We start from the raw sequence: 22,205 nt of genomic DNA, 5'->3' as shown, positions 1-22,205 counted from the left end.
TTTTCTTGAGAAAATCCTGATGCGGCCCTGCCTCACCTAGACGCCGCCTCCAGTGGCCCCCGGCTGATTTGAGTTTGAGACCCCTGCTCTATAGAGCTGGAATATCTCAGCCAACTTGATGTATTTTTTTTCTCCTTCAGGACCTCCATGGAGCTAAAATTTGTGGTTTTAAGGGGAAACGTTTCAACAACTGTCAGACAGATTGATGGAAAAAAAAATCTCGGCAACCATCTTTGGTCCCCTGAGGGTGAATGTCACCAGGTCAAATTTCTAAAACAGTCACAATGGGCTGTTTTACTTCACATGCTTTACAGAGATGTTTATCAGGAATAAATGGTTGCATTGCTGTTTTATCAAATAAATATTTAAGAAAAATGATAAGAGGAAACCTTCTGTTATTAATGATGGTTCAGCGCAAGTGAAAGTCCTGGACAGACAAAGCTCTGGGATGGTATTTCCCTTGTTTTTGCTGTGTTTGGACATTTTTGGGGGGCTGAAACATTTGGGAAGAGGGTGTATGGACCCATGATGACAGACTAGAAAAACATACTGTCCACCTCGCTTAACACTTGCATATATAGACATATTTATAGACATTATTCATTATAATCATTATTTTTAAGGCTTTTTAATATATAATGTAACTTTTCTTTTCCTTCACAGTAAAATTATATGTTTTATTAACCCTCTTAATGCCAGAATCTTATCTCTAGTTTTGACATTCTTTGAATTGTCGTAAGTCTTCAAGGGTTTACACAACTAATTAAATTCCAGTTGATTATGTTGCTATTGATTACTCTTTGATCATTAAGCAACAATGGGGAAGTGCTTACGCAACATAAATCAACTGATACTGACACATAGAAAAGTTGCTTTATATTGGATTAACTCATCTGTGCATGGTCGTTATTCTCTGCGTCAGAATCCATTGGAATTGCGTTGTTTGCATAAACGCCAAAGACTTACGGTTGTTTGTAGTGCATGGATTATATAGGTGTAGCCAGCTACATCTCCGGTATTAAAGGGTTAAAGTACTTCCCTGAATTCTAGTGTTCACACTTTGGCTTCTGAACTGAACTGAATTCAACTTGCTTACATTTCTTCGCTGAGTTGTTTTTTTTTTCTGCATTCAGAGTCAATTCAAAGAGGTTACATGAGTTTTCCAGGGTTCTCCCACGCCCATGTTGATGATGGGGGTCACGATGGTTTTTCTCACCCAATGATGTCAGAAAGCTGAAAGGCCACAAACATCCACCTGTGGGTTCTGGTTTCGGTTTGTACACGGAGAAGGTTTCCCTACACTCCCTTTTTTTAACCGCCTGTTTATGCACTCAAAGACCTGCCTTCTCCAGCATTTGGAAAACAGGTTCACATGGTGTGGAGAGAAACTGGAAAGACCTTCAGGCATCTGTTTTTTTTTACTGCTTTCTTTTAACTTGTGACCATCAAACATGGTGACAAATGACTACATCGTTAACAGTTTAAGCCTTTGGTAAATTGTTGTAAAAAGACATAAAATGGTATACAAGGTATCACAGAAAAAAAGAAAAAAGAGAAATTAAGAAATTAAAAAGTAAATAAAAAATAAATTTTGGCCAAGACCATTTTGAACAAAACACTATATATAATAATAATAATGTCTAGGATATAAAACCAGAAATATTCCTAGTAGAATATTTGGTATTATCCCCCATACCAATCTTAAAGTTGGGCTTCTACAGAAATAAAAAAAAAAAAAAAGAAAAACTTATTTTCAAGGAACTTACAGCTGAACAAGAACTAGTTAGGGCAACAATTTGTTCTAATATGTGTGGGTCAGAGAATACAGAAAAAGAGACAAAAACCAAAGTGTTAACATATCCATCCATATTTTTAAACCGGCCTAATCTCCTTTTGTGTCACTGAGTTGCCGGAGCCTATCCCATGTACTGTTAAATAAAGGCGGGGTAGACCTGAAACAGACAGCTCATTGAAACTAAACAAAAAAGAGACAAGCTAGTAAGTGCAACAATTACATACACATTGAGGACTAACTTTGGACACCCCTGGTTTATGCAATTAACGTAAATCCAGCAGATTCAGAAGATAAGAAAAGTGGTTTTGCACAAAGTTGCTTTTCCCCACAACCGAATCCATTAGATTTACGTTAATTGCGTAAACAGTCAAAGTTATGGTAGCATGAAGACAGTGTAATTTTCTGTCACCGGCAACAACTCCTGTGTTAAAGGGTCAACAGGCAAATTAATTAAAGCTAAAGTTGGTATCTTCTGACAGTTTTTGGTAAGATTTTTGCCGCAGCATTTTGGGTCAGCTACAGTTTTGTTCCTAATCACGGGAACAGTGTCACCAACCAGTATAGCAATCATAAGTAGAGGGATGACTGATTCCTTTTGGATTAACTTGTTTTTCCCAAGTTTATTAACCTCTTTTTGATCCATCCAGTATGACTACAGAGTTTAAACCTTGCTGGCACATTTTATAAGAACTTTGTCACACTTCTAAACCAACTTCTGGAGCTTTTACAAATGGGCTTTATGAAAATAAAATGGTGATCATATTACAAATGCTGAAGTAGTAGGAATAAGTGATTATATAAACACTCCTAACACCACAGTCTCCAGCATATATTTTATTGGATATATTAATCGTATTGGACAAACCATGAAAGCCTTTAAAATACCTGTTTAACCTCCCAGTCCTCACCTCCCACCAAAGAATCAAGAGGCCATAAACCTCATCTTAAGTCAAATGGGACGAAATTACAAGAAAGTTTTACTTCCGAGCTGCTAGTAAACCCTGACGGAGGATTTAAGTGATGCTGTTTTAAGACTTCAAGTAGACTTATGGTTCAGCACGTACCTCCATAAATGGCTTGAAAGAGTCAGTAAATGCACCAGAGAACTTTAAACACCGGCAAATCTGAACAATAATACCAATGCAAATGTCTGTGTCATGGATGGGCTTTGTATATCTTCTTGAGCGTCAGGCTAAACAGTGAGAGAGTGGTTTACACAGTCCCGCTGTTCCTTCATGTTGGAGCGGGTCCAAAGGGAGAGCTGTGAGTGTGATCACTCAAGCAGGAGAGGGTGCACTCGAGTGTTTACGCAGCCCTCCGTAACAATACGTGGACCTCGGGGTGTGTGCATGGGTATGTCTTTACAAGGCTTTTGTAAGAGCGCTTGACCTCAGGGTCGCAGTTCAAAAACGGAGACACGCCCCTTTCCAGCCACTCAGACGCCCACCCCCCAAGTTCTCCCTTGAAGCTAAATGAAAGATCCTTCAACTATAGGCAATTTCTAAGTGATTTCTTTGTTGAAGTATTAAACCGTAGCCCTTTAATCCTTTCATCCAATCCCTTTTCAGGTCCCATACACACACTGTTGCTTTTGTCACAAAATATCCTTGCTTTTCTGCACAGTTTCCTTCTGTGGGGATCGTGCTGAGAGGTAGACCAGTAAGATGAAGTTGTTTCAGATGATTTCCAGTTATCCAGGTCGTGTTATGCATGATTTTGTTCCTCAGGTATACCGGACTTTAAAACCGTTGGTCTGGAAGGAATAGTAGCTTCTAACAGCTGATGCAGAAGCTTTGTGTGATGAGGCACTGGACTGTAACTTCCTATTCTGCTCTGAATTTTTAGTTTTCTAAAGGATGTGTGTGGTTTAAAGTGGAATTCAACTTCTTTAACACAATTTTAGGGTGTATTCAGACTGGACACGTTTGGTTCACCGAAAGTAGGGGTGTCCAAAGTCAGTCCTTGAGGGCCGCCCTTTCTACCAGAGGCTTTCTTTGGTTTTCCAGAAATTCTGCCTTATTTTTTGCTGATTACCTGGATCAGGTGTGTTTGGCCAATAACTGCAATGGCAAGTTGGTTGGAAAACTTGTAGGACACCGGCCCTTGAGGACCAACTTTGGACACCCCCGTCTTAAAGTAAACCAGAGTTTGTTTCCCTCGATCATCCAGGACACATTTTCTGTTTGCATACACCCAAGGAGCTGCTCTCTGATCCATCTTTCGAGGTGGTGGTTCTTTTCCAATTGTACTGAGCTTCACTTTGCTCTGAGATTACTCAGTCTGTTTCAATTCTGTCCAAATAAGATGAATATTTTTACAAAGAAATGCTAAAAAAAACACTTGTTTGTCCTCAAAAATACATCTGTCACATGCTATTAACTTTCTCCTTTACTTTATATTTTTAATTCTTGTTTTATCTCTTCATCTACAGACACGTGGCAGAAATGGTTAGGAAAATGTCAGAAAGCATGAACATTCCGGCCGTTGGACTTTCATTTGTTGGGAGAGAAAAGCTGCTGATGCCCCAGATGTTGTTTTTCTCAGTAATGATGAGGAATCTGGAAGAAACCACAACTTAAATGATGTTTACAGGCCACGGATTTTTCAAAATTAGGTGGAGTTTTCCTGGATTTGGAGACTAAAAAGTCATTCATACACTGTTCAGTTTGCCTTACTTGCTTGGCCAGAACACAACAGAACACTCGTCCAGTTCCTAGAGGGGTAAAAGGACGCCTCAAAGTCAGTCCAAAATATACAAACACTGAAAAGATGCAACTAAATTCTGTTCTAGCCAGCAGCCAAGTCCTGCTTTTGTTTAATGCTGCATTCATACCGAACGCAATTCATGTGTCAAATTTGGGTCCACCGCCTCTGTGTGAAAAATTCTTTGCTAGACATTTGTCCAAAAGTGTGTTCATAACCTCATACATTGACTTACTCCGTGCCAACAGTTCTGCCCACAACTCTGCAGAAACAGGGTTTGAGAAAACTATGCCAGTTTTTTTATTACTGGCAAAAAAAAAAAAAAAAACAAACAGAACACTTACTTAGATCAAAAATGGGACTTTAACATTCGTTACAATTTTTGCAGGTGTTTGCGTTGTCCAGGACTTTAGACGGTCGCAGACAAACTGAGGTGTTTCTTGCAGTTCCCTTGGGGCTCATGCTGTCACCTAAGGGACGTCATGAAAATTCAATTTACGATTATGTTTTCTGTTCCTTCTTGTGAATTTACTCCACTGATGTTTCTCTTTTTCCTAATCTGTCTCTGCGAGTGTCTAAAAGTGATCAACCAGTCTTGTGTCTTCTTCTGTTGATATAGCTAACATCTCAAAAAGATTCTAGCCTTCACTTGTCTCACCGATCACCAGAGAGGTCTTTCCTTGGCCCGCACCATTTCACCACATGACCAGCCCCAAACGTTACGTTTGCCTGACCTTCATGTCACCTCTTCAGAGTGGTGCCTTTCATTTGCTTTTGGAGGTGACCCTTGAATTGCCTCCTTACTGCTTTTGTTGCTTTTGATGGACTCCATCCATCCCCCTAGTTTGACCATTTTTTTTCCAAGGATGACACGGATGATCTGTTTCTTTTTTAGGCCTACTGCCTTTTAGTGGGAATCAGTTTGAGACACGTCTTTGTACTTTTGTAATTTAAATGATTTTTTTTGGTTTCTTTGGTTTTTCTTCTGGGCTTGTTCTGAGGTTTCTGTGCCGACAAGCTGTGGCTGCTTTTTTTTATGCAACAATGGGACGATTAATTTTAATCCAACTTTTCTACCAGAGGCTTTCTTTGGCAAGCTGTCCATGTAAACCATACTTGTGGGGGCTATTTCTAATTATCCTGCGATTAACAGTGACATTTAATATTTCAACCAGTTGTCTGACAAACACACAGCCTGACATGTGGCTACATTTACTCTAGTGGAAAATGGCAAGACCTGCTTATAAGTTTATCGTATGACTGTATTATCTGCACTATAGGGTGCACTGTCTTATGAGGTTCCCTGAAAAAGAAAGGTCTATTTTTGAACATATTTCATATATAAGGTGTATAGAACTTTAAGGCACATTGAGAGAGACAAGAGTCCGAGATAAGTTAGTCAGTCAGTCAGACTTGATTGCATTCACAGGAACTAGAACTAGAACCCAAAACATTATAAGAGACACAGGATTTTTTTTCTCAATCGAGACCCACAAAATGTTTTAGCATTATTTTTTTCTGTGACAATTACAGAAGTTAGTTATTTAAAATTTGGTTATGTGTGGGTTTCTGTAAAGACATAAATGTTTACATTTATATTGTGATTGTTACACTTTTTCTGTTAGTCTACAAACTGACTTCGACCACACATCAGAGAAGAAAACAGTTATGTGGCTCTCATAAGAAAAAGTTTGGGAACCCCTGATTTAGCGTATTACAATACTTGTAACTCCCTTCCTTATTTGCAACAAGTAAAAAAAAAAGATGGTTTAAAAATGTCTGCAAAATCTACATTCCCAGCAGCCCCACCTTCAACAGGAAAACATGAGTTATCTCTTTAGCCTGCATGTTGCTTTCCAGTTTTAAGAACAAAGAGAGAGATTTTTAACAATACCCGGCAGCACAATTGCGACAACAGCACAAACTTGCGATGACCTTATATATTTTTTAAGAAAAAGTTATCAAAGTTGTGAGGGCGTCAGCGGTTCTCAAAGCTGAAGGACAATGCTTGTGGAGAAGTCATTGTTTCATGGTTTGTACATTTGTGTCCTTATCCAGAGTTATCTGACAGAGCCTGGAAATGCACAATGTAGTTTCTAAATTCATAGATTATTTTTTTCTTCAGGAACTGTAGTGTATATTTGCAAAGTTTTCCTCCGGTTGACATTCTTGGCTGTATGGGAAACCGTGATGAAGACTTGAGTGTTTTTTTTTTTTTTGTCATCCTCTATGTTTTAGTGAACATTTCTGCTCTTGTTATCTTCAAACATGCACGCTTGTTTGTGTGTGTTTTTTTCTCATTTTTGATGGATTTTAAATTTTTTGGAAGGAGATGTTTTGCTAGTTTCATCCGGGCCTTGTGGTTTGGTTGGAAGTTTATTGGATTACTGTTTGGAATGCTTGACTTCCTGCTGTTTTAAAGGGAAGAAGAAAAGGCCAATGTGTGCAGCTGATGTGCAACAGCTAGCATGTGTGCAAGAATGAACAGATTTTAAATTGGTTTTGGGTAAAAAACAAAAGTCGGAGTCTGGTAGTCCAGATTCTAGGTGGATAGCAGAGCAAATGGCCATAGTTCATGTAAGAAGGGCTTTCAGCCTCCACGAATGGTGCACACCCAACAAGTGGAGATGCCCAACGCTCCACACCCAGGTGCTCTAATTTAGCTTTCACTCACACATACTCGTTCTTTTAGTAATATAAAGGCCCGTCTCATGGAATTCCACTCAGTGGGACGATTCTGTGTACTAGAGTTGGCAGCCGTTCTGTGCGTCTGCATGTGTCTGCACATCTGTGTCTGCTCAGGGGCGAAGAAATCAGATGGTTTACATCTAAAAGAGAAGAGCGCCTGTTCTAAGTCACACAAGATGGGCTGTGGGAGTTGCCAGCTCCGTGTTTTTATCTGTGGCATTTGGAGCCCGTAAGCCCCAGATAATAGATTGGCAGAGCAATCTCACTGAATCACAGTGTCAAAAATAAAACTGGAGCTGCAGGGAGACCGAGCTGTCTGGATTTATAGATCCCGTCTAACTTTTAACACCCTCCATCCCCTCCCTGCTTCTCTAGCCCCTCACTCATCTGCAGACGGTGATGTTAAATTCCCATTTACCGTGTTGTGTCCAAAGCAAACAGTAAGTCGAAACTTAAACAAAACCCACACGCAGCATCATACACGGAAAATGTTCATAAAAACCGCAGCACCCTGGAAAAATACAGCTGATTTTAAAAGCATGACGGCAGAGTTTTGTTTTGTTTTTTTGCTTCAGCTAATCAGTGCTGCAACATTCTGTTAGAAAGTTTGGAAAACCACAGAATGGTGAAGCAAAATGCACTTCTGGATCACTTGTATGAACCGCAATTCCAGGGAACGATCGATGTTTAAATGAAGGAGCGGTGGATGATTTCACCATAATAACAATGAATCATTCTAGACTCGGTTCTGACTCTTTCTTTAAACACTTTCAATCAGCCCAGGGCAACATGATCTACTGTGAATGTTCCAGAATATCTGGATTTACATGGGAAGGAGGTTCTGAACAAAGTCCCTTTCAGTTCATTCTGAGATTGGACAATGAGTGCTAGCTACAATGAGTTCTTAAAAGTATTTTTTTTTCTAATAAATAAGGCTACAGACTAATTTTTTAAATTATTATTATTTTTTTTTAATTATTTTTTTAAATTATTATTTTAACAGTTTACAGATTAAAATAAAATAATTTGTACGTTGCCTCATTTTTACGCAGTGGTTAGATCTCAAATCCTCCAAATGCTGAAATGCTGTGAAACGTTCTTTAATTTTAGTTTTTACTCATTTTAAGGCAGTACAGATCTCACATGGCTAAAAAGAAAACAACCAAAACTTATAAACCACAGAACATTTTTTTGAGGACTGAATATTCTGTGCGTAAAATTGATCTACAGTTTATGTCTTCGTCACAACTGCCCTTACGGGTGGATAGATACAGGTTGTCTGTGGGTAAGAAATGGGCAAAACCTGAACGAGGCAATGAGCCTGTAGATTGAAAACGTTCATGTACGTTTTTTTCCTCCGGCACACTGTGAGCAACAAGTTGAAGTAAACGCAAAACGGGGAAATAAGAGTGAAGTAGCTTGCTATGCAAGTTTTTAAGTCAGTTTTTAGACTTTACGTACAAAAAGCACGGCGATGGAGTATGCTCCCAAATTTAAACCAGTTGAACTTTGGCCAATTAGCAACTCCGATTTGGTAGTGACAGATGGATAGCATCCTTTTCAAGAAACGAAAGTACCAGCTATTTGAAAATTGATCATGAAATTAATCATTGTGGTTTGTCCCCAACTGGGTTTATAGGACACCAAATCTTTCATTTATCAAAATATTGTAAAGTGTTGTATGTTTTTCCTTTTAATGAATAAAAATGAAATTAATTCTATAAAAAATAAAAAAATAGAACTGCAAAAGAAAAAGCCTGGAGAAAGATTTGCGATATTTGTATTCTTCAATATTTTGCACCAAGTCTCTTCTCCAACTACAAATACGCACATGTGCTAGTATTGGGTAGCAACAGTCCAGAACACCATATGCTTAAAAAAAAACGCATACTAAAACCCATATTCACTGCGTTCTTCAACATGCCCAGTGTGTAGGTAGCTTAATAGGTGACCTCTCTTCCTTTAACCCAAAAACAAGGGATAACCCAAAACCCATAGCACCCATACAGGTCAACCCCCATTCTGGTACATGTGGCTAAGGCTTAAGAAAATGGAGCACTTTCAAAACCTTAAAAAAGCTCTACATGTCTACAAAAAGACCTAAAGGTTTCATTTACTTTTAGAAAATCCCTTCATTTGGTCATCTTTAGTAATGTTAGGGCTGTGGCCGTATTTGGTTTTGTATTTTCTTTTTGGTTATGTGTATTTTTTTCAGAGTGGGACCTCTTTGTGTTTTGTGGATCTTTGTGTCTTTTTCTTTTGATTTCTTTCAGGTTTCTTTTCGTCTAGCCCAAAGCTAAATACTTCACTTTTCTCTTGAATAAATTTCCTTTAAAGACTCATTTATAATCTCTGCTCTTTACTCAGTGAATGTGTGCTGCAGACAACAGCAAATCATGAAGCCTTAGCTCCTTTAAAGTGCTAAATATGTGCAGTAGCCGCTTCTCTTTGGTGTGTTTTGTGCAGGGATTTCCTTTTATAATAATCTTGTTTTATCATCATTGGCTCTGGATTTTGAACTTTTCATTTCCCTACTTTCTTGTTATAAAATAAACCTAAGCTGCATGAACTTTAAGCCCAAACCATCTGCTGAGTAAAAGCCAGTCCTAGCAAAGGCTGACGACTTCACTGTGCTTCTTTTCCCATGTTGGGTAGCAGAAAGTCATGAGGAGGAGGAGGCCACAAAAGGTTCAGAAGGATCAAAACACGATAACCTCTTCGTGTCAGCGAAACACGCTCTGGTATGAAGCAGAGAGGGGTGGTCCGGGGGGAAAAAGCAAAGAAAAGGGTGGAAAGGAGAAAAAAGAAGAAGAAATGAGAAGCAGATGATAAACAGAGATGGACAGGAAAAGGAGCAGGTGCAAGAAAAAAAATGTAAGCTATGAAAAAAAAAAAACATCTTTGATGAAATAACAGAAAAGAGGAGCAGTGACAGACTGACAGACGTTAAGACATGCCAAAGCTGGAAGCTTTGTCACCATGAAAGAACTCTTTGTTCTTTGTTTTATCCATAAAACCTTAATAGCTCTATTTAGATGAATAGAAGACAGTAATTGGCCATAATAGCCATCAAAACCATGTTTTCTGAGAAATCTATGAAAAAAGAGATAGTAAAACAGCTAAAAAAGTGCCTGAAGTTGTAATCAAAAAAGAGATCCAAAGTTCAGCAGAAGGAAGGCTAGAGGAGAGAGGAAATGTGGGAGTATGGGTGTTATGAAGTCCTCGCCTGGACCTTTTACGCATGTTTACAGAACAGCTTTTATAATCTTAAGTTTCCCTCTGAATACACTGGAGGTATAAATGCATTAATGATACTTTGGTCCATATATGTTTTAGAAAGTGTCTTACTATTCCTTTATTAAAGACTTAGATGTTCAAAGTGAGGCTTTTATTATTTTTGGCATGACTTTAATGAAGTAAACGTTTGTTACAGGGCTTGTTGAATGATTCAAGACTAAAATGTATTGAAAGATCACAAAATGTTGACAAATGGTATCCTTTGTGGCTATGGGAGGAAGTTACAATTAAAAAAACCAAACAAAAAAATGTTCTATTTAAAATTAAAGCGTATTACAGTTTTTAAATACAACAAAATTATAAATACATACAATTGCAGAAAAACTTGATAAATTGCTCTAAGAAGCTCCAGTCGTCATCGTGGTCAGTTTTGCATGTTTAAGGCTTGGTGTCAAATTAGTTTAAGAACAAATCTTCTAAAAGCTTGTTTGAATAAAAATACCTTTTAAAAGACTATTCTGAGTTAATCAAGTGCAAGACAGGCGGAGGCCATTCCACAAACTTTGTGAAACCAGCTGGTAAAAAGGTGAGTGTGGAACACATTAAGTGCATGTGAGCTGTCTGCAGACAAAGAAAGGGACAAAATTGTATGGGGCAAGCAGTTGACCCAAACAACATATAGAGGTTGTAAATCGCTTGTTGAGTAGATGGAAAATGTTCATGCAGATTGTTTTTGTATGAGCTACAGGTCATAGTGAACACGTGTACAACCCGCAAGGGTAAAATAAGGTTGAAATAGGTGAGATTCAGGCATGCTATATAGATTTTTCCGTTTTCAACACGCCCCAATTCTTGTGGACTGCGCAAGGAATCCTTGAGTGACAACAAGTCAAGTGACAGAAAACAAGTAAATTCGACAGCCAGAGATCAGTTTGTGTGGGCATCTTACAGGCATTTACGTATCATGTGCACACCCCATGCATGCGGCATTTGCAAGGGATCAGTAAGAGGATCCCATATTCACACCTTCCTAACGTCTAGAGCAGGGATAGGCAACTCTTGGCCTCGAGGGCTGCATGACTCATTACCTGGTTCAAGTGTGTCCAGCCAGTTAAAACATGCCAGAGCTGTTGGAAAACATGCAGGAATGTTGGCCCTTGAGGCCTGGAGTTGCCCATTCTTGGTCTAGAGTGTGGCTTAAGGAAACGACACTATCATCGCCTGTACGTCATAAGTGAGTGTAATGTACATTAGCTTTACAAATACCTTACGATACACTTAGCTCATGTTCTGTTTTCTATGACATCCCTTAAGGTAAACTGAAAGACACACCTGCACTCCCCTTAAGATTTGGCCGCTCCTATCTTCGACCCTCCATGGGCCCTGGAAAATCCAAAAGCCTCCAGCACCCGTACGGGTCAACTCCCAGTATCGGTGTATCTGACTAAGACATTAACCAACAGGGCAGAAATGGTACTTGGCAACTCCAAGGTGATGGTTAAGGTTAAAAAACAAAAAAAAAAACAAAAGCAAAATAAAAGTGATTCAGTGTTATGACAAAATACAAACTTCCAGATCTAAGCTAATACGTGGGTTACAGGCACTGATCTATCTGGGAACCTACTGATGGACAAATTTTCATATAATAAATGTCAAAATCACACTTGACATCAGAGCTGATCGTTAAGACTAGGATTCCTAATAAGCAACAAAATTATATAGTGCCAGATTAGGAGATTAGCGTAAAGACTAGAGATGTCCCGATCTGATCACATGATTGAAAATCGGGCCCAATCACGTGATTATGACTCGATCAGTATTGAACATTTAATATATTCTTTTTATAAATATAGATATTTCTATCTTATTATTCTGGATAAATAATCTACTAGAAGTTTGCATGTCATGAACGGATCAACGTGATATTGCTGCTAGGCACAGCAGCAGTTCATTATGTTCATACAATAAAACGAAGTCATCATTAGCTTTTAAGAATTTTAAATGAAGGTATGCATCACATTTGATAAAATAGTTCTGAAGATATTTAAGATAAAGTTGCTGAACTTTCTCTCATACTAATTATTACCTATATTTACTAGATAATTTATTTTTTAGGTAATAGTTATACTATTTTTACTTGTTTGTTAAAGCTTCTTCACAGAAATGATCTATTTAAGTGTTAAATATTAAAACAACGTTAATGAAATAAAAATAGGAAACAACTTGAATTTGTTTTTTAGGACCAGTTTACTGACAATTTGTTTTTTTTTAAGTATGACTTTAAATCTTGTAAATTTACAAGAAAAAAGTAGCAAGTGTTAAATTACGACAATAAATATTTAGGACTTAAAATGTCACACAAATTTATGACTTTTTTCATAAATTTACGACTTTTAATCTTGTAAATTTAAGTGTTTTTCCCTCATAAAGTTACAAGAATAAAAATCTTAAATTTAAGAAATTTAAATTTACGAGAAAAGAACTTGTGATATTACCTTTTTTTTGGTGGCCCTAATACTCTGTTGTAGTTTATTAAATGTGTTCATTTTTTGAAATGTGCTACAAAAGTATCTGATCGGGACTCATCGTGACAGATACTCAAAATCAGGTGACTCTGTATTGGATCGGGTCCAAAAAAACCTGATCAGGACATCACTACTAAAGACTGTCGAAGAATAACGTCGGCGATGTCTGTACACTCAAAGACACACAAAGACTTAAGGACCTCAATGCATCAGCCCAGTTTCGACTTCTAGATTTACCATCAGTGACTGAGAGTTTGCCAACAAACATCAACGCAATGATCGTTCTGTTCCCTTTTCACTCATCGCTTTGGTGCGATCATAATAGATGCTGACAGAAATCGGTTATCTCACGTCGCAAGGCTGATGGATGCAACAATGCAGAAGCAGGAAGGCTGAAGGGGCAGATGGGAAGGGTTGTTGCCTCCAATCTGCGTCTTTGTTGCCACAATTAAATCTGCTTTAGAGCAGCTATTGTCAGTGCTGAGCCATGATAGCTGGAAAGTATTGCTAACAAAGTATTTTTTTTTTATTAATTTAAAGGGACCAACTTAAACCTTCCTGGCAATATTTCTTTCTTGGGCTTTGGCTGAAATTTTATTTTAAAAAGTGTTTATTTTTAATGTGAGCTGCTAAATTGCTCTTTTATTTGGACAGACTTGCTGTGAAAATATTATCCTCCATTCAGCGTGGCAGCGTGTTTGCGTGGGTGGGTGTGTTTGTGGGGGCTGGTTAACATGGAGTTGAAGGGGCAACACAATGGCTGCCTTTGTTGAAGGTTTTGGGGTTATCCTGACCTCATCTGACATTTGCACCAGTTTCTCCAGAGTGTTTGTCCCATGTTAGGATTGGAGATTTCTATCTCAAAACTCAGACTGGAGCCTAAGACTTCAAAAAAAAAAAAAAAAAAAAATCACCAGAATATTCATTATTTTTCTCTTTCTGCTTTTTTGACCAAAAACAAAGAACAAAACCAGACTTTATGTTGATGTGAAACAGTTTGGATGTTTGCGTCAATGTCTAGCTTTATGTACGATGGACTGACGGCTGTTAAAGAGTTGTATATATGACATTTTCTCTGTCCTACTTGGTTTTGATTCTTCAGGAACTGGTGTGCTTATGTGGTGACACGCACAGTTAGCTGTGTGATGGAGGATGGTGTGGAAACATACATCAAGCCGGACTACCATCGCTGCACCTGGGGCCAGTGTCCTCGAGTAATGTGAGTACCTCTCCTTCTGTTTTTACAACTAATTGACTTTTTTTAAAACCTAATTTAAATGTTTGTTCTAAGTTGTTTCCCTCAGGGTTTTTATCCCAAATTCACCCATTACAGAGCCGCTCTTAGACTCGTGATTAATATCAATATTTAGCTAATTTCAGATGCTCCTAAAGTGGCGCTCACTGTGGATCAGCTCTGTGAAAAAAACAAACAAGAGGAATTTCCATTACAGCCAATCCAGCTGCAAATTAAGTGAATGAAATTTTCCAAAAGTGAATCCTAGGCTTACTGAGGAGCTCTAATCAAACACTGGCCATGTTTTTGCCGTTTGAAGTCTGCTCTGTATTTTGACCTTGGCCCTCGCCTCTTGATTCTCATGCTTGCCAGGGGCCTCGGTGTAAACCTGGACTATGCTAAGAATGAAGCCAACATGGGTTCCAGGCACCACGGTCTGGCCTCTTAACTCTGCAAAAACATCTGTTTTCTGGCTCCACTTCTCCTCTTTTGAGTCTCCTTTTCTCTTAACTTTAACATAAATATTTTATTTCCCCAGAGTCTTTTTCTCTCAATTAAAGTAGCTTTTCTTAAGGGGGTTAAAAAAGTCACTACAATGCTTTTTTCCCCTTTTATTGGGTTGGCATAAGTGTTTATATTCCCACTCCGATCATCGTTTTGAGCCACATGCAAGCTCATACGAGGAAAACGAAGACCTACATAGATCTAGTTGTCTAGAAGTGGATGCATCAGAGTGAAGCGGAGCAGGAAGCTTGTGGCTCGACAACTGTAGAACCATCACAGCTAGAAGCTTTTTTCAATAGCGTTTTTGAAGTATTTGCTCCAGATTCACCATGATTTGAATAAAAAAATACAATTTTAGCTATAATTTCCTTTACATAAGTTCTCCATAATCAAAAAAACGTCACAAGAATATGTTAAAAACACATTTTTTGTGTTATTGAAGTGGGTCTTTAAGGCTTTCCTATTAAAGTCAGAGGTTAAAAATAGATTTAGGGTGCAGCTTGTGATATGTTTGGACAATTCTAGCCAATTTATTACATTCAAATCATAAAAATTGTTATTTTTATTGGCAGATTTGAATTACAATCTAATTTTAAAACGAAACCTTTCCCTTCTGTTATTAGCTGAAACATTCAACATGCTAACTTGCTTGTCATAAAAACATGAACCTGTTGATGTTCTGATCAAATCTTTCAGATAACAGTCTCTGCAGTGCGGGGTGGAGTTTTTATCAGGCTGGACAGCAGCTCAATGTGAAATAATTCAGCAAAAACAGGAAACTCTGTGAAGAAGCTTTTAGCTTTAGATGTTTGGAGCAAAACTCTATTTTCAATTGACAGTAAAATAACAAAAATTAAGAAATTATAGTAGAAGCTGTTATAAAATATATATAATTGGGCTTAATTGTTTATTAGGTTTTTACCCACTTTACTACCACTGAAACTTTTCACCTTTTTTTTTACTACTATATCTGTGTAAAATATATTCACTTACTATAAGATGTTGGCTTAAAATTAAAAGCAAGCATAGCCAACACACTTCACAGAGTGACCACAAAGGCTTTTTTACAACTGCCCTGAAAAAGAAAAATAGATATGACTATCAGCTAGCTCTGGTCATCCTATTACTGCTACAGTGACATGCACCCGTTCCCTTTACCACCTTCAGTAAGGGGCCATTTTCCAATCATTTCATAATTTACTCCTGTTGGGAGTTGTATGTACTTTTCCTCTCCACTTCCTGGTCTGCCTCCCTCTACCGGTTCCGCCTCAGACTTAGGTGTAACCCATTTCTCCCATTCTCAAGAGTCCAGTTCATAAGCCTCATTCTTTCTCCCACTCGCCGCCCAGATTGTCTGCATACTGAAGTTATCTTCTCGGTTTCTGAAATTACCTGCCAAACTGCTCCTAATTAAGACTTCTGATCACTATAACGACTTAAACCTTTGTCTGCTTGCTGTCTGCTACTTACATCCTTCACACCAGTTTTTTTTTTTTTTTTTACAACAGCTGGTGGCATTTTTTCCCCTTCTTTTAAATGGTCCCTTACAACATGTAAAATTCCTTTTTTTGAATGGCTGGGTACTTAGTTTCCATCCTCACTGTAAGTGAACCGCTATGTTCACTTACAAGTGAACAAAGTTGCTTATCTTCAGGGGTACAATTGTTTTTTCGTTAATGAACATCAAAGTTTGGGTGAAAAAAATAAATCCAAAACAAAACGAAATTTAGCAAAGAGCATCATTTTCCATGTCACTTATTTCTTGTTTCAGGTACCGCACATACAGGAGGCCGAGGTACAAGGTGGCTTACAAGATGGTGACAGAAATGGAGTGGAAGTGTTGCCATGGTTACTCTGGGGAGGATTGCCACATTGGACCCCAGGTGTCACCTGACAACCATGGCAATAGTGGACAGTCTCAAGTCACGCAGACCAGCCATAACACAGGAGGGGGACAGATGGGTGGAGAAGGTAAGATTTCAGTGTCAGAGAAATTATTCTTCAGTTCTGTGAACTACCGTAACTCTGCGACAGTTTATGCAATGATAGCAAATCCTGCATATTCTGAAACTGAGAAAAAAAGCTTTGCTCTGATATGCAACACTTTATTGTAGTAAAGTGTTAAAGCAATCCATGTAAATCAGCTGATTCTGACACAAATAAAAATGTTTTTGTACCAATATGTAACACTAAACATGAGAATCTGTTGGGAATTACATTATTTGTGTAAATGGTCAAATAGTTATGGTAATTCAGACAGTGTGTGTTATCTTGCTGTCGCCTGCAACAGTTTTGATGTTAAAGGGTAAAGGACACCAATAATACTTTTGTGTCTTTGTTTAGATAACTCGGAGAAGTTTCGCACTCTGGAGGAAGCCATCCGAGGTCTAACAAAAGACCTCCACAGTATGCAGACCACCATTAATGGCATTAATCTAAGGCTGTATGTGAAAGCTGATTTTGTTGCATTCATCCCCTGCTTCATTTGATTTTTGCTATTAGATGGAATTTAAAACTATTTTGTTTGTTTCTAAAACCTGAGGAAACTCGCTGTTGTACTTTGCAGGTCTGACCTGACCGGAGTCGTTATCCCTGCTGACTCAGCTCAGGGTCACATGAAGGAAACCATTAATAATATCCATACAAAGCTGGACCACCTCTATAACAGAACACAGGTAATCCATGCCACATGACTCGAGTCACACACACTTTCAGTATGTGGTTCAAGCTTAAAACTTGCTCCTTAGGTCCACGATCAGACTCTTCTTCACATCAACAACCACCTGGTCAATGGACAGAGCAATGAACTAGACTCAACATCTGGAAAAGATGGGGGAACATCGAACCACCAACTAACGACACTAAAGGAGGAAATACTGACAGAGCTAGAGAGAAGGGTGTCTCTGTCCTGTTCCGCCTGCCAGGTGAGAATCTCTCTGTGGTAATCTAGTACTAAATGTACTATTAAAACAAGATGGTTGCACAGTCTTGCTGTTTTCTTATGTCTTGTGCCAGAGAAATTGGTTGGATTTGGACACGCACTGGAACATGAGCTCTCAGTCCCTTCTACATAAAAGCCTTTGACATGATCTCTGATTTGATATGCTCAGTCATTTTCTTTGGTTCTTTATTTTCGACTGTCATGCTAAGACAAACTCACTAATTGTACCATTTTATCCTACATAAGAGTCATGTCATTAGCAAATCTGGTCATCTTTTTGCTCTAAAAGACAGTCGTGTAAAAAGCAAATGGGATGAAAATGGCTAATGGTTTAGCATGATGCTTTAATGAGACCTCCAGATTAGCTTGAAGATGTCTTGGCGCCAACTTGTACTAGAGGTCCCCTATTTGACACAATGGACACAAGATGCACAGACTATTGTGACTGTTGAAAAGTCCCCATTTCTCTTTTACACTTCCTTCTATTCATACACACAAACACACCACATCAACTCCTATGAATTCCTCTTACAATCAAAGAATTTAAGACAGTTGCCAGTCTTTGATGGACCAGAAAATACAGTCTGATTGTGTGGGGCTTAGAGAAACTAAAAATCCAAGAACTACAAACCTTCGATTTTAAGATTCACAAACAATGAACACATTTGGTTTCTCAAAACCAAAATACAAAGCCTGTTGTCAGCCTGCTTATGATGTCTTTTCTTTCAGGTGGGCGTGGACGATGTCAAACAACAGCAGAGGAAGGACAGGGAACGAATTGAAGCTCTGGAGAAGCTGATCAACTCCATGGACCAGCAGTTAAGACAAGTTTCCAGCAGGCAAAACACTTACCAGATGTGCTGCAGCACGGTCACAGAAATGGAAAAGAAGCTGTCGGATGTAGTGGTCAGAGTCACGTCTGTCGCAGACAAGTGCGACACAATCAAAGGAAGGCTGGATAAGGAGCTGGCCGGGACCGGTGGTGGGAAGGGGACTGTGACAGAAGACCGTTTCAACAGTCGGTTGAGAGACCTTGAAAAAAGGGTCAATAACACGATGAGGAAGGCAGAACAGAGGTGCGCAAACAGTGGAACCAGTGTGAAGGACACCATCCAAAGAGATCTCATCCAGTTGCACAACACAGTCAACATCCGACTAGATGATCATGGTCACAAGATTGGAAAAACAGAACTAGAAGTGTCTGTTCTTGAAGACACGGTTAGAGACCACAGCCGGCGGATAGGTCAGTTAGAGAATATTACAACTTTCCTTGACAGAAGGTTAACATCAACCACTAACATGTGCAATGACACCTGTGGACACAACGGAAAAGACTCAGCCACTGATAATACAGTCAAGACTTTGCAATGGGAGGTTTTGACAAACCAAGATGAAATACGAAGGTTTAACACCAAGCTGGATGATTTATTCGAGACAGGAGACTCACTTACGGATAGAGTTTTCGGCTTAGAGAACGATATCAAAAGAGTGGTAGCAATAACGGGAGACAACCGTGAACGCTTTAACCAGATCGTCATAGAAGTTGAAACATTGAGCAAAGATCTCCGGGAGTGTTCCACTTGCACAAGTTTAGAGAAGGACCTGCTCCTCTTCAAAAACACCACCACCAAGGCCTTGAACAACTGCCTGCTTGATATCACAGACTTGCAGAGAAGGGTTAACTCCGGAGAAGATACCTGCTCTCAGGTTTGCTCCAACCTTCAGGAGGAGGTTGGACAACTCAAAGAGGAAGTGGCGAAATGCACGGGACAGTGCAAGACCAACATGGATGATCTGAACAACCGCTTGAATGGACACACCTTCCACAGCGGAAGATTGGGAGAAGAACTCAAATCCATTCAAGGAGATTTAGCAAATGTTTTTTTTACATTCAACTCGATCAATAGTACACTGAGGGGCTTAGGGAGGACAGTGAAGACACATGGGAAGACACTGACGGATCTGTCCAATTCAAAGGACCACATTACTTCTGAGGTAAGATGGTAACTAGGTTACACAAACTAAATATGTTTAATGATTGGAGGTGTATTGGCAAGTGGGTTTTGAAAATTAATGGATGGAACTCCTCCATTTTTTTTGTTTTGCATGTTTTAGCACCTCAGGAAAGACAAAAAGTATTTGGTGAAGTTTGTTTTTCACATTCTTTATAATTACAATAACTCAGTATTTTCATCTTTAAGGTGACAAACCTGCGAGAGATGCTGACAGAGCACATTGATGAGTCAAAGATTCAATTTTTCGGTCTCGGCAAGGAAATACAATTGATAAGGAGCAACTACATCACAGAGGTGGAGGGGTGTCGGCGGTCCAGTGAGGGTCTGGACCGAAGACTCTCCAAGCTGGAGGGAGTCTGTGGACGCTTGGATTCCTTCTCTGACATCCTGGAGGGGATCAAGGAGGGCCTGAACAGACACGTGACTGGCCTGTGGAGCTGCGTCGATGGACTCAATGTCACTGTGACGTCTCACGGTGTTATGATTGACAATATAAAGAACGTTCAGCTGGAGAACATCCACTCTAAGATACACAACCTGAACTCCTCAGTGTTGGACCTTGGAAGCCAATTCAATGTTTTCTCAGCACAGGATTTTACTGGTGAGTTGAAGACTGCAGGATCATGAGGATTAACATGTGTAGAGGAAACGAACTCGCTCAAAAGATAACAATACACTTGGCTGGAAGTTAAAACAGGCCAAAGGAAAGAATCTAAATCTGTCTGAAGGTGACATTCTAGTAAGCACTAGGACAGAAACCATGATTCAAGTCTTAGCTGGAAACATTTATTTGTCCTTTAGTAGATTTGTGTTTAAGTGAAACTATGATCATTTAACTAGGATTTTTTAAAATGTTGCTTTCTAACTGTTAATTGGTTTATTCCAGGTCCTCGTGGTCCACCTGGGCTCCGTGGAGAGAAAGGTGACCGTGGCCCTCTAGGACGTCCTGGACCCCCAGGATTAGTAGGTCTTCCAGGTCCAAAAGGCCAACAAGGACCTCCAGGTAAAAACAAACTAATGATAAAGATAAGAGTAGATTTGTAACTCTTTAAATGTAAATAAAGAAGACTGTTATTGTTGGATGACCGTCTCATCTCTGGTTTCTTTGGTCTGATTTTTTAGGCTTAAGAGGAGAACAGGGTAAGTTGTCCTTCCTAACAAATCAAAACTCCCAATCACCTTTGATCTGTAGCTCACACTGAATCCTTGACTTTGATCTTCTTCTTTATGTTTTTTTTTTTCTTTGATTAGGTCCTGCAGGGTCTGACGCCCATGTGCCACGCCTTTCTTTCTCTGCTGCACTGACTCGCCCAATGAGAGGTTCAGGAACCATCAAGTTCAACGATGTCTTTGTCAATGAGAAACAATCCTACAATCCCAAAACAGGTGAGTTTTAGGAACACCTAGAAACATGGTGTTGAGTCATAACCTCTCACTTTATATACTTAGAATGGATCAAGAAGTAGAGATGGAATGAGTTTGATTTAACTAAAGTTTGGTGCAGGAGCTCTGAAAAAAGGGGCTAAAGAACATTCTGTTATTGCAAGAAGTACAGAGCAGCCTCTGTGCTGCTAAGAGCTCTTTTTTGGGGCACATGCCTTGCAACTTTAGTGAAAACATTCGAGTTACTTGAACCACGTTCCTGTACAAGCTTGCCACAATAACTACCATGTGAAATGTTTCAAAAACCATTAGCTGCTTTGGTAATTTTTATTTATTAGCATTTTTATTAGCATCTTTCAAACATTGTTTAGCTAATTTGTGAGTGTCTACAAACTATTTGGCCAACTTGGCACTAGTATTAGTATTATTTTTTTCTTCCAATTTGCCTTATTTTGGTTTCTCTACTTGTTGTTTAATTTAGTTATCACTTAACATTTGTGTTCAGATTTGATTATTCAACTTGTTGTAGTCACTCTGCACTTTATGCAGCTAATGTATCACTGTATCACAATATTTTAATGTTTCTTACAAATATATTTGTATGACAAGTATGACACTTGAAGTTTACTTTTTATAAACATCTATAAATAAGACATTTCTGTTGTTTATCTATTACTGGGGGGGGGGNNNNCTTTAGTTAACTATGTCAAACTAATGAACTTCTGCATGTCTCTGTCGGTAATGTGACTTGAGAGTTCAGATGAGTGGAAAGTGATGTATAACCAACGATGATGATTCCATCCAGGTTTATTCACGGCTCCTGTACCTGGGAGGTACTTCTTCAGCGGCATCTTGACAGGCCACAAAAACATGAAAATCGAGGCCGTCCTGTCCAAGTCTAACATCGGAGTTGCTCGAGTGGATTCGGCAGGATATCAGCCCGAAGGCCTGGAGAAGCCCATGGCAGAGACCAAACACATCCCCGGAGCGCTGGCCGTCTTTAACATCATTCTGCCCATGGAGGCTGGAGACACAGTGTGCATCGACCTTGTAACTGGCAACTTGGCGTACTCCTCTGAACCTTTGACCATCTTCAGTGGGATGCTGCTGTATGAGACCAAGTGACTGGATGTGGGATCTCAGCACTTCCTCTAGACTCTTGTTTTTTTTTTTTTTTTTT

At 39.1% G+C, this 22,205-nt stretch overlaps 1 protein-coding gene across 2 annotated transcripts in view; it reads left to right on the top strand.

Annotated features, from left to right (window-relative positions):
* emilin1a (elastin microfibril interfacer 1a) overlaps positions 1–22,199 on the top strand; it is a 26,193-nt gene extending 3,994 nt beyond the window's left edge. Inside the window, exons 2-12 of one of the 2 annotated variants that reach the window (XM_024291115.2) lie at positions 14,051–14,167; positions 16,458–16,657; positions 17,030–17,129; positions 17,253–17,361; positions 17,434–17,610; positions 18,357–19,622; positions 19,829–20,243; positions 20,529–20,645; positions 20,765–20,782; positions 20,894–21,028; positions 21,831–22,199. In XM_024291115.2, coding sequence (XP_024146883.1) covers positions 14,051–14,167; positions 16,458–16,657; positions 17,030–17,129; positions 17,253–17,361; positions 17,434–17,610; positions 18,357–19,622; positions 19,829–20,243; positions 20,529–20,645; positions 20,765–20,782; positions 20,894–21,028; positions 21,831–22,150 — 2,974 coding nt within the window. In that variant the 3' untranslated portion in view covers positions 22,151–22,199. Of the gene's footprint in view, positions 1–14,050; positions 14,168–16,457; positions 16,658–17,029; positions 17,130–17,252; positions 17,362–17,433; positions 17,611–18,356; positions 19,623–19,828; positions 20,244–20,528; positions 20,646–20,764; positions 20,783–20,893; positions 21,029–21,830 lie in introns of those variants that run through there. The other variant, XM_036210473.1, reaches the window with a different exon arrangement.
* The last annotated feature ends 6 nt before the right edge of the window (positions 22,200–22,205 follow it).

The sequence above is a fragment of the Oryzias melastigma genome, linkage group LG24, assembly GCF_002922805.2.
Source record: "Oryzias melastigma strain HK-1 linkage group LG24, ASM292280v2, whole genome shotgun sequence".
In the NCBI taxonomy this organism is placed as follows: domain Eukaryota; kingdom Metazoa; phylum Chordata; class Actinopteri; order Beloniformes; family Adrianichthyidae; genus Oryzias; species Oryzias melastigma.
Note: the sequence above shows the minus strand (reverse complement) of the source record. Positions and strands in the feature narration are given on the sequence as shown.